This window comes from Gadus morhua, chromosome 2 (genome assembly GCF_902167405.1).
Source record: "Gadus morhua chromosome 2, gadMor3.0, whole genome shotgun sequence".
NCBI lineage: Eukaryota > Metazoa > Chordata > Actinopteri > Gadiformes > Gadidae > Gadus > Gadus morhua.
In genome coordinates, this window is record NC_044049.1 from 5,009,928 (window position 1) to 5,033,184 (window position 23,257).

The window sequence follows — 23,257 nt, forward strand, 5'->3', positions numbered from 1 at the left end:
GGCATCTTGTCTTATCCCTGCACACATTTTGTACCACCTCGGCTGCCATACGACACGGGGAATAGGGCGTGGCTATGTTAGCAACCTAGCATGCTAATAAAAAACAACAGACCGCGATATGTTTTGTCAAATCCATTCAAAGAAGTAACATCTTTGTTTGTTAAAAACGAGTTATGTAGCGGGTATGAGGTTACGTAATGGGAAACGTTTTTGGGAGAAAGAGTCACCCTTCTCGAATCACAGAGCAGGACAGAGCTATACTGGTAAGTATTTTTTCCCACTAAGTAGGTCGTAGTAATACCTTAGTAATGCGGTGTTGACTGCATCACAGTCACAGCTAATTGGGCATTGTTGTTACACATCCGCAGCCCTACCATTAAAAAGATATAATAGAATCCCTCCCCCCGTAATAACTGAATCACTGGCTTTGTGCTATGGGTTCAGCAGCTAGAGAACAGCCTGTGTACTGTAGTTATGTAGATTAAAGTACAGTCATATGTAGGCATACTGTATCATATGTATAGATATTGGACAAGGAGATTGAAAATATGTGTTATAGTATACGAACTACAATGACACACGTATTGTTTTGGTCGGCCGTCTTAGCAACTGAAACAGCAGAGGGATAAACTGAAGCAGTACCAGAGGAGAATCACACTACAATTGGAGAAAGAAAGGCTTCTGGCCAAACAGCTGTTGAAAGATGGGAGAAAGGAGTAAGCCCCACTCATGATTACTCATAATATAACATTGCATAATTGTATATTAGTTAAATCAATGATGGTGTAATAAATGACAGCTGGTCTGTTGACAGTGTTCATGTTGCCGCACCACACTTCACTCATCTGTGTTCATCATTCAGTCGACACAAACAAGGATGTAACCGATCATTCATATTTTGCATCTGTTTTCTACTCAAAAGGAAGGCACTGGTTCTTCTTAAGAAGAAGCGGTACCAGGATCAGTTATTAGAGAAAACTGATAATCAGATTTCAAATCTGGAGCGCATGGTAAGATACTTAACGCTAGAGCTTAGCTTTTAATTGGTCTTTAAGGGTTTGGGGGTTGTTTAAGGGTTTGTTGTTGTATAATGTATAACGCATATGTATGCATTTCTTTATTACATTTTGTCTATCCTAAAGTACAATGAAATAGGAAATGTAATTAGAACATTTTGTTTTTTTATATTATCTACCGCTTAGGTTTTGTACTTTATTTTGTATATTTTTTTCTTATTGTGCGACTTATTCATTATATGCTTAAACATTTTTGTCACAATTATTTGTTTGTGATTACCTTTTCATAAAATAATGTTTTTAACATTTTGTCAGGTTCAAGACATTGAGTTCACCCAAATTGAGTTGAAAGTCATTGAGGGGCTGAAAGTTGGAAATGACTGTCTGAAGAGTATGCATGAGGTGAGTTATAAATTCACACTTTTTTAATGAGTTCTCCCAATCCCTCCACGCACTATGCTTTTGTGACAGACTATCGAAAATACTTAATTATCCACATACAATATTAATTCTGTAAAGTCTCCCAAGTTAACATACCAAAACGCATTCTGTTTTCTTGGTGGAATATTGAACAGCGCACAAGGCATTTGGAATATGTTTTCCCAGCACAGCCTGTATGCAATGTTTAGAGATTAATGGATTATGAGGCAAATCCTCCACTACAGTGGGATGATGGCAGGCAGTGTGTAAAGCTGTCTCAGTAAATCCATACACCCAAGCTACTGAAGAAATTGGTCTTTCTCAAGCTAACCTTTTTTTGCGCTTGCTTTGTCAGGTGATGTCCATAGAGGATGTGGAGAGAATCATGGATGAGACTCAGGAAGCCATTGAATATCAGAGGGTAATTCTCCTGCCTCTTACCCCTCTTGTATTATCCCCCGCTCCCAGGTGTATGGCAGCTATTTTTTTTTAATATATATGACAGTTTATTGTATTTGGCATTAACATAATCTTATGACCTGATAACAATGTGTTATAACTCACTTTACTACTCAAGTTATTCCACAGGAGAGATATTTCCTGGCTTATGCATAGAAATCATGTCTGTGTATTTTTCCTCATAGGTCTAAAAAATGAGTATAAGCCTTTTTTGTCCATTTCAAACTCTGGTTAAATGTACATTGACACTGTCTCCCTCCATCTCTCATTTTTCTTATGTTGATGTGCTAGTCAGTCTATTTCTCGTTCATGTTGCCAACTCGGTTATTCTTGGTTGGTTATTCTTCTACAGCAAATCGATGAGATACTGGCGGGCACGTTGACCCAGGAGGATGAAGAAAGTGTTCTGGCCGAGCTCCGAGCTCTCACTCAGGTGGGTGCATCTGGTTCTGTCTTCCAACTCTACCACTCCCTAATATCACTGCTAGTTGTGTGATCAAAATACATGAGAGTGATGCCGGCCGTAATGTGACTCCATACCAATTAGCTGCCCAAAAAGTATGAATCAGCTGACTCACTCTAAGATGACTCAAATTGTTATTTGAGATGGCAATGCCCAGCCCTGCTTTTGATGGAGGGCAGTGTTTCAGCATATTTGTTAGTAACTAGAGAGATGCTATAGTAGGCCTGAACACAAAGTAAACGTATCTCAAGGAGGTAATAATTCTAGGCAGCGGCAAGCCCACAATACGACCCGTAATTAACTTAATGAGAGACGCCTGTTTACACCCACTGGCGCATTCTCTTCAGACAGGTCAGGACATCGCGTGTGTGGCTAGGTCCAGTGTTCTGTTCTCACCCTTGTCATCTACACTTAATCCCCACGAGGAAGATCAAACTTAAGTTAGCCACAACAATGATAACCCCTTCATTAAAAGGGAATGCACTCACACAAGGCCAGATCTAACCCCTAATTAGCCCAAGTTGGTCGGAAACACTTTCCTCCCATTTAGAATGCCTCATCACCCCTGAGGCCTGGCATTCATTAAACTCAGAAAATTAGACACTGATATGTGTTGTTAAATGACATTTGAACAACATTTGCTTCAATTATGTACTGCCGTGTACAAGAGTAGCTCAGTCGTAGCATGTGTAATTTGAGCCTGCTAGATTTTTCCTTCTGTTCACTGACCTCTGTCCGACAGGAAGAGGAAGTACAACTTCCCGACGTTCCCACGGATCCCCTTCCTGAAGTACCGGAGGCAGCCAATGTTCAGCCAGGTACATGTCTGTTTGCTCATGGCTCAGTTTAATATCATTACCCCATGTGTGTGTATCATTACCTCCATTTTGTTTCTGACGTTCGTAGACCGGATGCGGGCAAAGGAGAATGACAGGCCTGAGATGTTGGCAGCGTGACCAACAGAACTTTGTTTACCAGTCCTCGGTGGTTCTCTACATGAAGGCCTACACACCCGGCATGCACTTCTGTGCAAACCCAGGCAGTGTTTTATGTTTCAATAAAAATAGCAACTTCCTGGCACGGCAGTTGGCATCACAATGAGCACTGCAGCTGTGCTGAGTGGCGCTCTGCTCCACTGTACATTTTATTCAAGTGAAAAATGACCTCATAAGTTGTTTGTGTCTGTTTTTGTCTAATTGTTCAAATACTATTGTATTATACTACACCGATTAGGACACAATAGAATGGCATGAGGGATTTTTAAGTGTTTCTACATATTAAAGTCAAATATGACGAAGATGTGACTTGTTCATTTCTTTATATCGGCCAGAAGAGGGCACCACTATACTAAGAATAGCTGATTTTCCTTTCCGTTAATCATATGCTACCCTACACACCGTCACAAATTCACCTGTATGGCTTTTGGTCTTTACTGGTCGACTTGTCGTTTTATTTGAATTACATCGTGTTTTTTAAAGTTAAATTGCCATAATAAGGCACAAACGTAGTTACTCTTTAAAACTAAAGCCAAGATGATAAATCTGCTGGTACCGAGATTCTCAAAAAAATATTGAATACTCCATTTAAATTTCAAACGCCGTATAAGATGTTTATTTATATTCATATTAACGTAATGAAAGCACTTCTTTCGTTGATTAAAGCCAACCAAAACCACGGAAACTCAAGACAAGAGGTGGCGCACGGAATGACATGGTGACTACAGTGCTGCGTTCCAATACCGACTCCAGTCAGTGGCGGCGAGGGGTGCGTTCATTGTGAGCAGGTTTTCAGAGACCTGCCTGCCTGGGTGCCGCCCCCGTTCTCTCAGTCGTGTGTTCACCTCGTTCAGTCCAGTGTTGCTGTCCTCCGTTTACCCAGTTTATACATTATACCTGGATACCTTTTTGGTCAAGGAAAATACAGTTAATGGTTTTGCCTGAAGAATCCAAGATGTCTCGCACCGACGAGGTTCACCGCATCACGGAGAATGTCTACAAGGTAGTGTTGGAACTCATTAATAAAAGTTTGGTTTCTGTAGGATGCATTGCAGTAGTAAAGAGCGCCGTGCGTATAGCTGATCATTTATTTTGTTGATGGCCGTCTTCGATGATGCGGCTTCACAGTTTTGGATGTATTTATTTCTTATGTAGGCGTAATGATAAGGACAATCGTTAAAATATTCTGTGTCTTCTCTCTTGATGGGTAGAGGCTTAATCTCCTCGGAATTCCTTCAACGTTGAGGAATGCGCCACCCTTCTGAACCTTTCACCCACCTATTACTGATTAACCATTTGACGTTGAATACATCAACTGTTAAAATCGAGTTTTTCTATTTGAATTTTAGTATACATTGTGTGTTTCGCTATCGAATACTTAACCTCGTCAAGAACACTTCATTTAACTTGCTTTATGGGAAGGGTAGTGCCGTGGCTTATAAGTGGCTATGCAGGGGCTTGGCTTTTGTGTTGCAACAGGTAGGCTACTGCAAACATTTGCCTTTTAGGGATTTCAACATCCATCCAAACCGGTTCTTCAGAAATTGACCCACCTTTTCCTCGAATATAGGTTAACCTCTTCCGAATCTATGCATTATAATACTAATAATGAAAAAATGAGTGAACCCCTGCAAAAATGTCAATATTCCTACATTCGTTGAAACCCTAGTTCGCACCTTAACGATTTGCTTTGTACAGCGTCTTTGCTGGCTGCATTGCTTTGATAATAGTGTTTAAATCACAACTGTTGCCATGTTGGACACACACACACACACACACACACACACGCGCACACACGCACGCACGCACGCACACCCCTAGTTTATTAGAGTATGCAATTTAGTGCCACAGCCATATCCTCTGTCAGTTTCATGTATAAAACCAGAGTATTACCTAAATCCACTTGAAAATGTTTATTCAAACAACTTCTCACTGCTATTTTTCACTGGTCCATCGCCTTAAGGCACCTCTACTAAATCCGTATAAAATAAGGCCACAGTGACCGAGGAGTGCTCGGCTTTCAGCAGGGAATAGACATTCATCTGAATCAGGTCAGATATGGTGACGCCTGTCACATGGACTGGCTTTCATGTTCATTTAGAGCCAAAACCGGAAGGCAACGTTTCATTAACCACTTCTAAATATTCCCCTCCTAGCCTACATTCAACTCCATTCAATGTTTGTAGAGTGACTGCGTGCACCACACCTTCCAACATCTGTTTTACATGAAGCTTCAACACCTTAATCGTGTAAAGGCGACTTTTAGAGATCCGTCGCGCTTCTCCCAACGGTGACCCCGCCAGCGAGCCTCGTCTCTGGGGGTGAGGAGCAACACTTGTCCGACTCGTGCCGAGATAGAGCAGTGATGGGCAGCAGAGTAGAGAGACTCTCCTCTCCCCACCAGGGATCTGACACTCTGGCCGAAGAATAGAGGCTACATTATGTGACTGGATAGGTTTCATGTTCCCCCTGGTAGCCTTGCTCCTTTAGACTATCAGCTAGATCGCTCCCACGTTTTATTTTTTGCAATGCTTGAGTCAAAAAAATATCTTTTCTGCTAAGGAATACCCTGAGATGAATGATTATTGAACAGTTTCTATCGATAGACTGGGATCAGACATGTATTTCTTTCCATATGTATCAAGCTGTCTCTACAGATGTCTTCGATCATTCAATTCAATCAAGTATTTCCTCAATACCTGTCAGTTTTACAATTTCTAGACATTCACATTGCCTTTATAATGAACGTTTTATAATCATTCAATAAAAAGAATGTCAGTCACATAGGAGTTGGTTCATTGATTACAGAAGCCTCCCCCCTCCAGATATTACACACCAGGTTATGTTTGAACACAAATCCAACAAATGGTAATTAAAAACATTCCTGTAGTGCAGTGAGTGAGGCCGTATTTTCGCTATTGATCTTTTGACTAAGTGTCGGTCGTAAAGATAAAGCGATAGCGAGAGTCAACATGTGCGGGCCACAGTGAGTTACAGGATGCAGAAGGACGATAAGATGCTGAGTAATCACATGTAAAGAGACTGGGAGAGAGACTGGGGAGAAGGGAGGCAAGCGGGGGGGTGAGGTGAGGATCACTCTGTGGTGACTCATGACACTGGTGATGTGTGCATGATGTGGTGTGTGTGTGTGTGTGTGTGCTAAACAGGGCAGGGATTGTACAAACAGCGAGGGTGTGAGTTAAACTCCCTTTTGTGTGAGCTTGTTGAGTTGGCAAACGGCAACCAGGCACTCCTTTCTGGGGGGGGGGGGGGGGGTGGGGGGGGGGGGGGGGGGGGGTTTGATCGAGTTGGCTCTCGTCGACAGGGAGCGTAAACCTCTTGAGCGCACCATGGCAACCCGCGGCCCCGTCCACACAGTGACTCATGTTAGCTTCTTGTTCCTCACGCCGCGGCGGGGGCGGCCCCAGACATGGCGCCCGCCTGGGACTGAAGCGGTCCCCACGGCTGAGCCCCCATGTCAGGGTTCACGTTCAGTGTGAGAGTGCGCGCCCACACTGACACTTGAGTGTGTGCGTGTGTCTCAGTGTTTGTATTGGTGCTGAGTGTTCGGTACTAGCTTGTCCGTAAGTTGCTTGGGTGTTAGTCCCGTGTGTGTGTGTGTTTGTGTGTGTGTTTGTGTGTGTGTGTGTGTGTGTGTTGGGTGCAAGAGTTTGTGTTGGGTGCAAGAGTGTGTATGTGTTGGGTGCAAGAGTGTGTGTAGGGTGGTAGTGTGTGTGTGTGTGTGCTGGGTGCAAGAGTTTGTGTTGGGTGCAAGAGTGTGTGTAGGGTGCTAGTGTGTGTGTGTGTGTGTGTGTGTGCTGGGTGCAAGAGTTTGTGTTGGGTGCAAGAGTGTGTATGTGTTGGGTGCAAGAGTGTGTGTAGGGTGCTGGTGTGTGTGTTTGGTGTTTGTGTGTGTGAGGAAGTGCTACAGTGATCCTTACCAGCTGGCCGGGTCACCGGTTCAGGGACCTCCTGCTGGCGGGGGGAGAGAGGTAGTTCCTCAGGTCAAGCCTCTTAACATGCAGACAGATAAAATCCCCTCCACAAAGCTTTCAGCTGGGGAGGAAGGGAGGGGGGTGCTCCACCTGTAGCCAACAAGTGCTCGCTAGAGAAATCTGTATCGTACTGTGTTTCTCTTTTGCGGCGTACAAGGTTTCAGCCTTTGACGTCTAGAACTGGAATTCCGAGTCTCTCTCGGTGACACCAAACGCACCCTGCCAGGACACAGAGCTGGGTGTGTCCCGCCGATCCAAACGCTCGGGACAACACTCCCAGAGAGTCAACAGGGCCCCGCAAGCGCGGCTACCATTATCTCAAATGGCTGTTTATGAGAGAAACCTAAAGTGGAGTGGCATGACTCTTCGCAATCCCCTGGATCAAAACTGACGCACACAAACTGCCATCATCCTGGCAGCGTTGAGGCTTGCTCGGGTCCGTATGAGGGGAAAAAAACCCAAAAGAAAACATATTAAATCCAATATGTTTTCTTCCAAACGGAAGGTTATTGTTCCACAAGCTCTGTGTTAAGAGGACATTTTGGTTTTTTACTACGAGCACCTGGTTTTGCTGCAGGAGATCTGGACAGGTGGTCTCTTAGCAACAACACTCTTTATCCTTTTGTGTTTCTGTCATGTCATTGTGCCAAGAGAGTAGAGACCAGCAGTTTGTGAAGGGTTGGAGAGAACGAGTGAGAGATAGTAATGGGGGGGTTGAAAACGGAAGTCAGGGTATCGTCGTGAGTGTGTATATTTGTCTGTGTGTGTGGGGTATTTAACCAAAGAACGTGGTGAAAAGGGTAAAACCTATTTTTCATACGATGGAAAACTATCTCTGAAGGCTAAATGGCAAAGCAGCATTGTCACTAAATGGAGATGTGTGCCACAGCTTGACATTATATCCATACACAAACAGCTCCTTCCTATAAGACCTACCCTGCAGTCAGTTGCAAAGACTCAGCCACTCCTAAACTCTATCAATCACCATAATAATCTTCTTCGGGGACTTCATGACATAAGGCAGCTCTCCTCATGCGGCTCCTGGAAGAAAAAAACAAAACGGAGATGTGCTCATGAAATCAAATCTTTCCAAAACGTCACGATGCCTCAGGCCTTGGAAAAGATGCATTATGCTATGCAGGAAACACTATCAGTCGCATCGCCTTGCACACGGCAGATTTCTTTTCGTTGTGCCTTTTGACTGTGATGCAGCAGAGAATACTGAGCTCCACACCCACCTTCTCTCAGCATGCAGGGGTGGATGGCTTACCGACATTCTCTCTTTTCCTTTTTACTTTCCACAGGTTTTATTTTGACTTGCCTTTTCAGGTGAGATTTTAAAGAACCATGTCTGTTTAGTTGAGGGTCCTAAGCCCCCCCCCCACATCAAGGAACTCATGGACAGAGGAAGAGGGACAGACAGAGAGAGAGAGAGAGAGAGAGAGAGAGAGAGAGGGTGCATGTGTGTGTGTGTGTGTGTGTGTGTGTGTGTGTGTGTGTGTGTGTGTGTGTGTGTGTGTGTGTGTGTGTGTGTGTGTGTCTGTGCGAGAGAGTCCACCATCCTTGTGAAATTGTCCCTAATTACAGTGGAACTACTCGGGGCTGCAATTACACATAGAGGAAGGGAGATGTATAAATGCTACACGAGCACAAGGGGAAAAAAAAAAGAATCGAGAAGAGGCTTCAGATGATGACCTTCTTCACTTCCAGGGGTAATAGTTAGAATTACTACTGGGTAGCTGTTTGTTTCCATGACTCTCATTGGCAGCTCCTAATAGCATTGATTATCCATCTGCTCCTCCCACCCATGGTGTAGGGGAGGCTCCCTGCCAGGAGGCATCTTCTAGGGGCCTTGCATGCTCATGGCCTTTTAAAATGCGTGGCATTGGACATGCATATGGGTCGGCTTAGCTCAGGAGGTAGAGCAGTTGTCTTGTAACCGAACGGTTGCTAGTTCGATCCCCAGCTCCTCCTAGCTGAGTGTTGATGTGGCCCCTGAGCAAGACACTTCACCCTAACTTCTCCTGCTCCTGACGAGCTGGCTGTCGCCTTGCATGGTTGACTCTGCCGTCGGTGTGTCAACCGATGTAAGTCGCTTTGGATAAAAGCGTCTGCTAAATGCCCTAATTGTAATTGTAATGCATACCCAGTTTGCCCACACTGAATCTCCCTGGGCAGTCGTAGGCTGGGGTTAACCATGTCTATTAGCTAAGGCTGATGTGTTTCTCGTGTGGTCGGTACAAGGGAAACACATTAGGTGTCATGGTGCTAACGTCTCCTTAGTCGATGCTGCTAGCCTCAAAGGAACAACGGGTAGATACCTCCCTTTCAGTCCCATATTCTGCCTTTTTGTCAAAAAGCACATAATGTGACTGAGCTCTCCTTTTTTGGAGGGCTCATGTATTCTTTTCCATACAAAAGATTTGTCCCTTTCTGAAATGTACTAGCGCAGGTGATGTTAGCTTCCTCTGCCTCTCGGTCACTTAAGACGTGCGTTAGCCTGGTCCTAAAAACTCAAAGAGACACATAAGAAGGGACATCATTAATTTTTTCAGTGGCGCATATGGAACATGCCCACGAAAAGCTGAACATTTTACTTGATTGACTGTTGTCGGTTAAATGAATTGGATTACATCTTGGATCATCATGTTGGTCATCTTGATTTGGAGTAAAAACAATGGTATGCCTTTGCCCAAATTGCTTTAGTCTCCTATTTCCAAAACCAATTGTAAAATGAGGATAACTGGATTCTTCTGGCTATTTTATGGATCTCTTGAAAGTTATCACCAAATGTGGGAAAACAGTACTAAGGTGTAGTCATCCCAAGAAAATCTTGAAATAATTGAAATTGACCTAATCTTCAACCAATAAATTCATAGGCAAATGTATTTTTTATTTATGTTAATAATCAATCCTCAGTCACTCAAGGTGAAAGCAGCACAAGCGAAAAAAACATATAAATCAATCAACCGACCTGAAGTGGTCAGCCGTGTGCATTTCACTATGTCGTTTATTTGTGCAGGCTTGACGTTAACACAAAACAAAGTGATCGAGAAAATGCAGCCCAGCATTTTCTTTCCAACGACCCCTGCACCCCTGCCCACTCTGTGGTTACAAACTACTCTAATGGGCATGTCAGCCAACTAGTATTGATTAATCCCCTCAGCGTGTGGTTACAGCTCTCTACCTCAGGGTACCGCATAGGTAAAAACAAAACGGTACATTACATACTGTCAGCTCCTATCACCCGTCTCTTGTTCTCAGTCTCATACTGAGTGAGCTACCTTACCTTAACCATGACTTTAAGTGGCTACGATAAGGTTGCAGGAGTAGCCCCCCCGAGGAACCGGTGAGGCTCCAAGTCTTTTTAATTGGATGCGTGCCCCCAATGGCTGAGCATAGCCTCGCGCACAGCTTTCTCTGGACGCTGAAGTCTCATAGGGTACCTTTTAGGGACTGAAGTAACCTTAACACATGTCCCCTGACACCATGGTCAAGCGAGCATGGAGATTTTTATTCTGATTACAGAAGGGCAGGTAAATGGATGCTGTAGTAGGGTGACGATTGGTTGGTTGATTCACATCATATGGTAATTTAATTATAGTAACAAGAACTGATCTCTCTGTTGCCGTGACGACTATTGATGGGCCTAGAGTAATTGCATGCTCTTCAGGTCACCCTGACTCTACTAATACCCAAGGGGAGTTAGGCCTCTTCCAAAAGCTTGGTATTTCCAAAAAATGCAGGAGAGATGTGTGTGTGTGTGTGTGTGTGTGTGTGTGTGTGTGTGTGTGTGTGTGTGTGTGTGTGTGTGTGTGTGTGTGTGTGTGTGTGTGTGTGTGTGTGTGTGTGTGTGTGTGTGTGTGTGTGTGTGTGGCACACTTTTCAGAAGGCTATGATTGATTCTTGAAGAATTGTTTGGCTCCCTATTGTTGTAAATATGTTTTGCACTCAAGTCCACATATCAGTTGGCACCAAAGAAGTAGCAAGCCCCATCAAATGAATTACTGGTTTCATTTATTGCACACTGGCTTCAAATGGTTAATTTCTTTAACCTCTTCAGTACTTCAATGTCTGTTGTGTTCCGCTACTGCTACTTCTACTGCTACTACCACTAATTACAGCCATTCTTTTGGATGGCCGTGTCAGCACAGACTTCTTTCTAGGCAAGTGTAACTGTAAAGGGGAGGTCATGGTTTCCCCCGATGTACGTTCTGTGCATCGCGTGGCATAAATATTAATATGGCCTACTCTCGGCGTCTCCCTTGTGTGGGGGGGCAGGGATTATTTTTGATTCAAAGTACGCAAATGGAAATACAGGAACCTCGATCCTTATCTCGTTATCTCTTCGGAAAAAACATGAATGTCTGAGAAGGAACGCTGAAAAGCGGTTCATTGGCTTTGATGATGTGTGGATGCAATTGGCACCGGCTCATTTTCTTGTAATCGAGATGGGCTGTCTCTCTAAGGTTCCCCAATTAAACACAGACTTCTCCTTCCCTATCGGGTTCATCATCATCAAAAAGACCTGATATCCAAGGAGGTCTCTTTCTTCCTCATTTTGAACGAGTTTGATGAGGATCAGATTGCTTTAGGGGATTTTTGTAATCTTTTGCGAGATCAAAATCTCACACACCAAAATCCAGTAACAAATGCATAATAATAATAATTGATATTCTTATTTGCATTTGTATTGCTGTTCACTACTTACCACTTTTTTTCTTCTATGGTACGTGGTTATTATTCCCTAACGTCCTGCTTTAGCTCCTTGTTGAGAGCTGGTGGTCGATTTTTCTCTGAAACAACTCGTTATCTTTTCTTTTCCTTCGCACATTGCAAGAAGTTCTGGCTTTTAATTCAATTCAATTGTTTCAATGACCCATACAACAGCCCTGTGGTTAGATGTGCTGATGGTGATTATCAATTCATGGGTAGTGATTATGTTTACCAGAAACTTATCGTGGACAATCCTCTCTTTTTCAGTCGTGGTCACAGCGAGGCTGCAGCTGAGGATGACCCTGCAAGAACCTTGAGCGCACGCGGCTGATATGATTTAGAACAAAGGCATCCAGTGTGTGCGTGATTGCCCTGTTTTCAGTCCAACTCCCACTCCATCCACTGTCTTTACATTCCGGCTTGATTAAATCAACAGGGTTCTGGCCTATGCTCTCTCTCTCTCCATATCTGTCTCTGCCCCTCTCTCTGTCCCTCTCTGTCCTAGCCTCAACACCTCTGCCCACTGCAGTGGCAAATAATGTCTTCTCTGTATCATTTAAAGCATCTGCACGACTCTGGGAGGCAGCGATGCCAGCGTTTAGGGATTGGGGTTGAACGGACTAATTGTTTGTTTCGTTTTTTGATTATGTTCTTCTGTAATCCCTCTGGCCCAAATCAGTTGGTGTTATTTTGCCGTAGTGAATCCCTGAGCATGTCCTGTGAGGCGAAGGACACAAAGTGTGTGTGTGTGTGTGTGTGTGTGTGTGTGTGTGTGTGTGTGTGTGTGTGTGTGTGTGTGTGTGTGTGTGTGTGTGTGTGTGTGTGTGTGTGTGTGTGTGTGTGTGTGTGTGTGTGCGCATTTATGTAGGTCACAATGAGGTACACATCTATCATCATTACTACATTCTATTTATTTTTGGGTCGTAGGTCTGCCCTTGATGGATTGTCTCTTTTGGAAGGGGTGGCCGAGCGAGAGGGCTAATTTTAGGTTAGAGAGACCTGTGCCGGTAGACCATTGTGGTCTCCTGTATGTCTCTGTAGGCAGCGGGGCTGAGGGTTCGTCCGTAATTTCCCTGTAACCGAACAATGTCACGGAGAAGTGATTCTGAAGAGGGGACACGTAATGACTTTTTCAGTCTCTTGCTTTTCCTCCAGCTGTTGACGCCGAAAAGTGTTAACGAGTTTCTCTTCCTAGCCTCTCTTCTTCGCGTTCCGTGTCGCGTGGCTCAGTGCCTCTCGGGCCTAGTTTTACAATTAGCCGCCACAATTAGGGTAATAAATGTGGAGCGATTTAAAAGTGGAATGGAAGATTTAGCGACAATAAGACCGTTTAAAGGATGGAAACAACCTCTTTTTCAACTTACCGTTCAAGCTTTTGATTTGATGCTCCACATAAAGCATTGTAATTGCGCGTGTGTGTGTGTGTGTGTGTGTGTGTGTGTGTGTGTGTGTGTGTGTGTGTGTGTGTGTGTGTGTGTGTGTGTGTGTGTGTGTGTGTGTGTGTGTGTGTGTGTGTTACCTGACGCCATTTCAGTGGGAGAGGGTGCCATAGTGAAGCTGCACTGCACTGGCCTTGACTTTATTATGTAATCCGCCCACCAGTTAGAATCACCACTGTCTTTCTCTGTGTGTGTGTGTGCGCGCAATTCTTTCCTGTCATTTATCGTGTGTGTGTGCGTTTGCAAGGCTCACACGGCTCACATTCCCTTTCAACCGGCTGCATGTCAGCATCAGTTAGAAGACGTCGGCATAAACATCTCCCTAGCAGGTCCCTTGAGGAGCAGGCGAGTCTTTAATCTTCCACGGAGCAGAGAGACAGGCTAACCTTTTTTGGAGAGCGTGCGCGAGTGCGTCTCCGTTTGTTCTACATCGCCAGGAATCTCCCGCTCAGCTCCTTCCATTAGCGTGTGTTGGCGTAAGCCCCCGTTACAAAATGCAAGTGGAAGCGGTACATAAAGCAAGTAAATATAAACACGGTTGGAACCGGCAACTGTAACTCTTGTCCTGAAACAGCCCTGTTTCCCAAAGGGAGTCTTCGCAATTAGCAGAAGATAAATGGACAACTCCCCCTTTTTTAAGAGGGTATTATCGATGTAATGTGTGCTAGACTGTTTGAATATGCAACCTTGATTCTTCAGTTAGGAATGCTTCCTACGTTCTCTTGTTCTTGTGTCGCTCTTAGTCTCCACTGATGTTCAAGTAGGTTACGCCCCGGCAAGCTGAAGTGGACCTCGCTTTTACATGAATGATGTCATAGCACAGGCCGGGTAGGTGGTCTGTGCGGCAAGTCCATTCCTGGGTCAACGATGGTGTCTGGTTAATTGTGTGCCAACCTTTTTGGCCGTTTCGACCTCCATGACGTTGGGGTCAATTTGCTCGCGTTCTGTTTACAATTTTCCACTACCATTCCTATGAGCAAGTTCCTCTAACGGCCCTGTGGTGTTAAGGGGGTGGGTGGGGGCAGGTATACACTCTAACATTCTAGTTAACGGGAAGAAGAGTGATTTCAGTCTCATATAAATACAAAGCCAATAATTGATTTCTTTGTTCGGTTAGCATCGAGTTGAATATTGTTTAGTTTTGGCCTTTGGCCTTGTGGTGTGTGTGTGTGTGTGTGTGTGTGTGTGTGTGTGTGTCTGGATGGTTCCCACTGCCGGTGGGGAAAATCTCAAACAAACCAAACCACTGGGTGTTGGCTTGGATGCACGGGTGTGTATGCTTGACAGGCTATGATTCAGGAATGCCTACTGTTCCACTGTTGGCCTGGGTTATAGTCTGTCTGTAAAGTCCATATTCTATTTAAGGACGACATAGGCCTATTTGTCTTCCAGAAGGGCACTAGCCTTTGAATCATTATGTATTTTTACCTGATGCAGAGCAGGCCAAGACACACACAGACACACCCACATCCTTTTCAGAAACCTCAACTCTTTTGTTACAAGATAGTTTCTTAACAAAATGCCGAGCACATTGAGTCCAGGAACCTGGGATGTTATTTCAGTTTCCGAAAACCGCCACTACAATTGTCCCCGGGTCAATGCCGGCAGCCTCCACACTAAATGTCTTCCGGAACACTTTGCCACTGGCTTGCTGGTTTTATTGTTATACTTCTTCGTCTTATTATTATTATTATGAACCAGCTTCCTTCTCGCAGCAGCAGCAGCAGCGGTCTGCTAGTGCAGCAAGGGGCTGCTGCTGCTGCTGCTGCCGCCGCCGCTGGTTGTCTCCCCTGGCAGTTCCTGCCTCGCTGGCTGGGGACCCACTAATTGGAGGAAGCCCTGGAGGAGGACAGAAGCGGCACAGTCAGTGGCGAGGACAGGACGGGAGGGGAGAAGGGAATTATGACGACGGTGGTGGTGATGATGGGGGGGGGGGGGCGGTGTCGGGCATCACTTCGTTTCCTGTGCGTTGACACCCCCCCGCAATGAGATCTCTCATCACTGCCCTACATACTCGACGTCACGCAGGTGGCACTTCCTGGAAAAAACGGGATTGCTTGTTTGGCGTCGAAGATCGGATGGCGTTCGCTGTATCACGCGGCTCCTCTGAGTGTTGCTTCCACCTCTGCGGTGTGTCGTAATTATGAACTACTTCCTCTCCTGACGCCTCCCCCACCGTGCACTGCGGTACTACGGGCCCTACGGCGGAGACGTGGGCGGAGAGGAACGATCCTGATAACTGATTTGATATATTTTTTTATTGTGAATGCAAGCGCACTCGCACACACAGCTACCCTCCCCTGAAGACCTTTGTGTGCCACGCTTGCGTTTCCATGGTAATGTGTCTGACGGTTTACCACGGGTTACGTAAAAAGAGTGTTTACGAGAGGCCAAAGGGGCGAGTGGATCTGTGACTCCCTGAGAATACGGCGGCCCCTGTGATGACAGGGGCCGCCGGTTCTCCTTTTGTCCGTCCGTCCACCAATATCTGTGCCTCTGTCTCCCTCCTCACAGACTATCATGGAGCAGTTCAACCCTTGTTTACGGAACTTCGTTGCCATGGGGAAGAGCTACGAGAAGGCGCTTGCCAGTGAGTTTTCTCCTTTTATTTTTTTTCTCATCCTATTTTGTTCATTTATTTATTTATTTTCCACTGTCCTTGTTTTTTCGCCGCAGGTTTGGGCTGATGGCCAATTCACCATCCTGCGTCTCTCTCTTTCGCTCGCACTCTCTCTCAGTCTATCTCTCTGTGTGTTTATCTGTCTCTATCTCTAGATCCATCTTCTACCCTCTCCTTTTGTTCACTGAGAGCTAAAAAGATAATAATTATCCATCCCTTTGACAGAAAAAGGGCCAATCATGTGGTCTACAGGAGCCGGCATGGCCTGTATAGGAGAGGAACGCGAGGCAGAGGGAGTCATCCATCTAATGCTGTTAAGGCCGCCCCTGGTTAGCCTTATTCATGTGATAACTGGGGCAATATCTCACATAAGCAAATTAAAGCAGGCTTGGTGATAGAAAATTTGAAATGAGTTATTGTGATTACCATAGGGGTTTTGAATTCATAATAACACCTAACTGTATGGGGGTCATTACTTAGAAGTATACAGACATTTTATATCGGACTGAATCTCCTTTTCATCTTAATGTTTCAAGCCTCCTATTTCGATCATCCTAAGGGCGTTCTTCTCATCGTAATTCATAAAACCGGGTATCACAATAAGTAGATGACCTCATGGAGAAAAAATACCAAGCAAAGACGATAAACAAGCAAGGGCCCCCCACATTCGGGCGCCTCTCCTCCCGCCGGCCCCGACCGTCGCCACGGCAACACCCCTCACAACAACTCCATTCTGATCGTGATGGACTACTTATTATTGTCCACCTGGCCCCGACAAGAATTTGACACTTGACACTCCCACTCCCCCCCCCACTAACACTAGACATAACTCTGCATTCCAAGTGAGTGAGTAAACACGAGGGAGGGGAGATATCCTCCGCCGAGGGGCTTACTCAACCCTTTTATCCCCTCACCATTGCGACTAATCCCAGACACTGAGGGAGGCAAGACACACCGGTCTGAGCCCCTGCTGGAAAGACCCGGTCCACACCAGGGGACTAATGAGCTCTGTTTCTGGGGCGGTGAGCGGGGGAAACTCGCCTCGGTCCACATGGTGCAATTACTCTGACAGTTCAGCACCTCACCACAAACGGACCTCCTGGGGGGGAGGGGAGAGGGGAGGGGGGGGTGACTGGCTCTCTCTACGTCATCGGTCGGGTCATCGTCACTGACGGCTCTTGAGAAAGGTGTAGGTCCTCAATGAGCCCCTTGCAAGATTGACGTGTCTGCTCTCCAATCAGAGTTCTGATAAGCCCTGGCCCGCCCACCGCTGCACATTTCATTAGAGACTACCGCTAGATCCAGCTTATCTGCCCAGCTGCCCCCTTCCACACACACACACACACACACACACACACACACACACACACACACACACACACACACACACACACACACACACACACACACACACACACACACACACACACACACACACACACACACACACACACACACACACACCATTAGCTTCAATACTCCTCAGGGAATACATTCCTTGTTATTTTTCTCGGCATTTTTCTCACTAGCCGATGACACACAGACACACACACACACACACACACACACACACACACACACACACACACGCACACTCTCGCTTGCTGCGGGTTCACCTTTAGCCTTCCGACCCGAGGCAGTGTGAGACTCTCTTAGGGCGTAATGAAGAGCCATAAGCCAGTGAGCCCCGCATAACCGAACGGTTCCCAGCTCTCCTCCCCAGCGGTGATGGCAGAGGCAGGAAGACGAAGGGAGTGTCTGCCGCTGTTGAGTCAGCTGTAATTGGGGTTAGCATTAGCATACGCGCCGCAGCCCCCCAGCTCGCAGCCCGAGAGACGCGCTCTATCTATAGGCCGCATCCACCTGCTACAATTAGCTTGTTTTATCGGGCAGTTGTCGCTAAGTGTGGCTCGCACCAGTCAGCTGTCAACGCTGCAGGCGCTGGTTCCATCTGTCCACCAGAGCCGGGGTGCGTAGTGTAACCCGGCTCCCAAAGAAATACAAGTAAACAACACAAACTAGCTGCCTTTATTCAACATGGTCGAGGAGAGTCTGCCCATTGTTAGCCTAGGTTGTTAGCCAGGGGCGCCGCAGGTGGAGTAATGGAACCAGCCTTCGTATTGATCCGGAAGAGGTGCAGCAATTGATTTTAAATTGGTGTGTGTTTGTGGGGTTGTGAGTGCAACTCTGTGGTGTGTTTGACCCTGTGGTCTGTTTCACTGTTGATACTTCCAGTCGTGCATGCCTTAAACTAGTCGGACAGAAAACCTTGAAGTTTAATAGTGGGCCGGTCGGAAGTCGGTCCCAGTGTCACGCTTGTTCAGTGGTAGCAAAGCGGAGCCCTTACAAGTGACCAGCTCCCCGGGACACTGTGAATGGAGTGATCAGCGATCAGTTACATTCATCAGTGACATTTAGGATGAGGCTGCGTTTCTTTTTTTTTTATTTTGGCATGCATGCGTGTTATTGCTGCATACATTTGCAACTGAAACCCATTCACCCGGAACTGAAATGATTCTCTTGTGTCTTCCTCTCCAGCTGTGACATTTGCTGCCAAAGGCTACTTTGATGCCCTGGTCAGGATGGGCGAGCTGGCCAGCGAGAGCCATGGCTCCAAAGATCTGGGTAAGTTGCTGGGTGTACTGACCGATGTCTGTCTGTCTGTCTGTCTGTCTGTCTGTCTGTCTGTCTGTCTGTCTGTCTGTCTGTCTGTCTGTCTGTCTCTGTCTCTCTTCCCCCCCCCTCAAACACTCACAGGGTGGTCCTGGCCTCACCACTGGCTACCAATTCTCCCGGCCAACATGCAAGCTTTTTGATGGCTCAATATGGATGGACACTCACATATTGCACACACTTGTGTATACAGGCATGCACACACACACCCGATTTCACACAAACGCAACCGATCTCAGCACTGTAATGTTTCATTAATTAATGTTGGGTGTTTTGGGAAGTGGGTGCCATCCTATTGGTGGGAGGAAGAATAACGATGGTAGTGAAAATGTTAGATTTTGATGGTGCTGGTTGTTGATGCAGAGGAAGATGCATGTTGTTGAAACATTCAGAATCTTTTTTATTTTTTTACTCAAGTTTGGTGAACGATGACCTAAAAAGCAGATCATTTAGTCGAAGACCTATTTAAAACAACAAAGAGGATTGCCTGCCATTCTGTCATCCATACGGAGATGCAGTGGTATGCTATCGTGCGGTGCGTTGGCAGACGTATGTTCTTCTCTCCATCGAAGGGCAACCTCGGCTGAGGAAACTCTAGAGAAGCGCGGGGACAGTGGACCTTTTTCACAGCACGCAAAACACCGGTGTAGCCCAACCCGTTGAGTCCTGTCTAATCTCGGTCTGACCGTGCACCAGTATAAACCCAGCTAGTCCAGATAATTCACATTGACCATGCTGCTGCGGCCACAGACATAAATACAGCCGACCTAGTGTTAGAACAAGAAGGACAGGAAGTTTCTTTACCCGACTATTGACGATCTGTGAAAGGGGTCCAGTGGTACAGTACCAACCAGGGCGGGGAATGGGTGGTGACGCATCATTTATGCATGACCGCTGTTCCGAAATCTACCACAGAAGACTTTCATCCGAGTCAAGAATTGTGAATGGCAGCTGTGTGAAAGAGAGAGAGAGCGAGCGAAAGAGAGAGAGATACAGAGAGAGAGCCAACTAACTCGGTGGTTGTGTGTCCGTGCACACAACTAGCGCACTCCCCCCGTGCGTGCATCATGGCGTCGACTTTCGATTCATAAATATTGAGGGGGTCATCAAGGGAATCGGCGCCTAGCCCCCTGTCAGACGGTTGCCTTGGTGACCGGAGTCACCGAGTCCTGTTTGCTGCGGTCGACTCTCTCGGGAAATCAGCAGCTGTTTGAAGAGATTTCCCCGGCGCCAGTTATGTGTGCCGCGGTCCCCGGCGTGTTCCGGGTGGAACTGGCGGTTGGTTCTGGAAGGGGGGGGGCGGTTGGGGGGGGAGGGGGGCAGGCGTATCGTCGAGGTGGAGCGATCCACTTCGGGCTTCCCCCTCCACACCCGCGCCCCCCCCGGGGGTGACATGAAAGCTCCGTGTCAATGTTTTATTCAGCAAAGTAAGCCCCCCCCCTGTCACACTCCCTCACAGGTCTCTTCAAGCCTCCATTGATTTCAGATTTTCATAGGTATTCATCTTTCGATTTATTCTTTCCTGATGCCACACTGATGCCTTCATAGAGAACCGAGCCTGGCTTTAGGTTGGCAGAAAAGCTTTTAAATCTGTGGCCAAAACAACCAGTCAATCGTTCAGGTTCGAGCTGGAGGGGGAAATAGAGATGAGAGACGCCTTACCCCGTTCACTTCCTGTTGCGCCACCATTGCTACCTGAACGCTAGCGAGACGTTGAGAATCTGGTTCATTTGAAGGATGGGGCATGTCAGGATTCGGACTGTAAAAGACTCTGGCAGGCGTAGCTCCACTCACAGCCGAGCCGCCAGTTTGGTGTGCATATGACAGATTTCCCTGTCAATTTTAAAATCACTCCGCTCAATCGTTTGTGGTGTACTATGCGAGTAGTGAATGCCATTTTTTTTAATAACGACAGTTGAAATGCATTCAACGTTTTTATAAAGTGGTCTGCATTTAATTTGTATAAATACTCGTCTGAGCAGTTTAAAGGGACCTATTGTGTTTGTTCCCGTTTTTCCTGCTGTTTTTACCCGTGTGTTTCTGATTCATCCGACGTGTCCAGTGTGAATTAACAGAAAGGTCACTGTGTGTGTGTGTGTGTGTGTGTGTGTGTGCGTGTGCGTGTGTGCGTCACGACCCTCTTGTCCAAATGCATTAGCAGAGTTGGTGGGGCCGTGACTCCACTCAACGCGCGGCCCGCTGAGAGCGGGCCGCGATACAATTTTTCCAGCAGTTTGTCAGAAATGGTCAACAAGCTCTCCCCCCCCCCCCCCCCCCCCTGACCCCCCGTGTCATCTCGCTGGTGTCTGTTTCCTGTTGGACGCGGAGGGGCCGGGGCGACCAGGAAAGGCTGCACACAACGGGGCCCCGAGGGGCCACGCAGAGACAGGAACCCACCGCGTGTTTGGGTTGTGGGTTCGTCGAAGGGACAATGGGCGTCAGTGGAAAACGTGTCGGAAACTTTTGTAAACAACGAGGACGTGACTTTGTCCTCGTTGGTATCGAAACGTAAACTTCTCTGAAAGCCCGGACGTGGTTGTCAATGCAGTGCAACAGGTTATTCGGGAAGAGTGTGGGTAATGGTGGTGGGTGGAGGGTACTCAGTGGGAACAGTGTTAATTCATCAATCTGGTTTGAGCGTCTGTAAACAAGCACATAGTTATCTTTTGTGTGTGTTTCGAAAGCAAGCTAATGTTTAGCAAGCAAGTCTACGGTAAGTCCGTGTTTAGTAAGTAAGTGTTTGGTAAGCAGGTGTTTATTTTTAGGAAGCGAGCGTATGTGTTGGGACAAACCAGGGTGGAGCTTGGTGGGTGGTCCCCGGTCTAGTCCACGGAGCTCCAGTAAACCCGGCCCTGTCCAGCATTTAGAGGCTTGTATGTCGGTACATCAGCGCAGCACTAGAGCAAGGCATCCACCCTATCGACGTGTGTGTGTGTGTGTGTGTGTGTGTGTGTGTGTGTGTGTGTGTGTGTGTGTGTGTGCGTGTGCGCAGTCCTGGTGTCTGGAAGAGTGTTACATAAATTCAGCACATTCACCATTACAGGCACATGTTGATGCCAACTGTTAGGGCAATGGGGGAGAGGGAAGGAGACGAGAGCGGGCGAGAGAGATTGTTGTTGCCGTTGGGGGGCTGCAAGTGGTCCCACCTACACATCTAAGAGCCAGCAGCTGCTCTCCATCCTTTCTTCCCTCCCTCCCTCCCTCCAATCCTCCCTCACTCCCTCCCACCTCGCCTCTTTACAAACGCACACATAGCACGCCGGCTCAAAGCAAGAGGGAAGGCACGGCACGATGCCCGCTGCCCCTCTGATGGCATTTTCATTACCCAGCAATCGACGTGCTAGCAGTGTTTGTATCGGTTCACGTTTATTCTGACACCCGCTTAGAAGGAAAACGACAAATATTTCATTGTGCACGCGTGTGTGTGCGCGTGTGTTTGTGCCTGCATGTTGTGTGTTTCCGCTCCTAATCCACTTGTGCATCTCTCTGGCTCTATCTCTCTCTCTCTGGCTCGCTCTCTCCCGCACTTGTGCTCCCACGCATCCTCCTCTCCTTGAGCGTAGCCTTGTTTGTCACTCAGCCTCCCACACGCATGCATATGCACGCACGCTCACGCTTGAACACGTGCACGCACGCAGACACACACTGGCATTCACCTGGTCTTTACCATTTCTTTTCATCATCATACATACATGCAGTCTCTCAGTGAAATCAATTCATCCATTTTATAAGCACGCCTTTATTTTCTCATCGAACGGAGATGAGAGTGTTTATCGCAGCTTCCTACGCCCCATCTCATAAAATGTAGCATTTTATTATGGTATTTCATTTGAGCCAGCGAGCCACAATGCAATACTTTGCTCCCTTTCATACGTTTCTAAACTTCTACTAAAGCCAAGATCTTCCCTTTATGTATCATTGATCCGAGGATGATTAAATCATTCTGATCATAGAAGGCTTAATGTAATCCTCCTTGGCGAGACTTGAGTTACCTTCGCTCATGTTAACCATCCCATGGTGACTGCTGTGATTTAATAGCCATGTGTGTGATTCAGCACAAAGACATTCCCGTAGGGAAATCACATGTAATGAAGAGAGGCCATATTAAACTGTAGTAAACCAACATATCGCTTAGTCCTGGTAAGGGGGGGGGGGGGGGAGAAGAGAGAGAGAGAGAGAGAGAAGGATACCGTGAGCGTCTAATATTACTCACAGTAATTACCTGAAAAGAGAATCGCGCAGGGAAAATAAGGCTAGCGAAGGATGGGGAATAATTGTCTTTTTTTGTAGGTTAATGGTTCTGGGACATGCATTACGCTGCTCTGCTGGTAATCTCTGATACGGAAGTCCTACTATGTTATAGCAGAACTTCTGGGGGGAGACGGTACAGAGGCTGGTATGGGCGGAGTTACGCCTTGTTTACAGTTTCTTGAGATATTCGACCGAAGAGAAATGCCTTGT

The 23,257-nt window shown here is 46.6% G+C and overlaps 2 protein-coding genes across 4 annotated transcripts in view; both read left to right on the plus strand.

Annotated features, from left to right (window-relative positions):
- Nucleotides 1-23: 23 nt before the first annotated feature.
- LOC115559442 (charged multivesicular body protein 6) lies at nucleotides 24-3,655 on the plus strand. The gene is made up of 8 exons (XM_030378202.1): nucleotides 24-263; nucleotides 607-716; nucleotides 923-1,010; nucleotides 1,332-1,418; nucleotides 1,792-1,857; nucleotides 2,248-2,328; nucleotides 3,101-3,176; nucleotides 3,265-3,655. The coding sequence occupies exons 1-8, from the start codon at nucleotides 198-200 to the stop codon at nucleotides 3,312-3,314; spliced, it is 624 nt and encodes a 207-aa protein (XP_030234062.1). The 5' UTR covers nucleotides 24-197; the 3' UTR covers nucleotides 3,315-3,655.
- Nucleotides 3,656-4,102: 447 nt separating this feature from the next.
- baiap2a (BAR/IMD domain containing adaptor protein 2a) overlaps nucleotides 4,103-23,257 on the plus strand; it is a 48,164-nt gene continuing 29,009 nt past the window's right edge. For all 3 annotated transcript variants that reach the window (XR_003979478.1, XM_030378112.1, XM_030378102.1), the window contains exons 1-3: nucleotides 4,103-4,356; nucleotides 16,018-16,093; nucleotides 18,662-18,748. Coding sequence is in view for 2 of the 3 variants with exons in the window: in XM_030378112.1 (XP_030233972.1) it covers nucleotides 4,285-4,356; nucleotides 16,018-16,093; nucleotides 18,662-18,748 (235 nt within the window). In the remaining variant the exon portion in view is untranslated. The remainder of the gene's footprint in view (nucleotides 4,357-16,017; nucleotides 16,094-18,661; nucleotides 18,749-23,257) is intronic.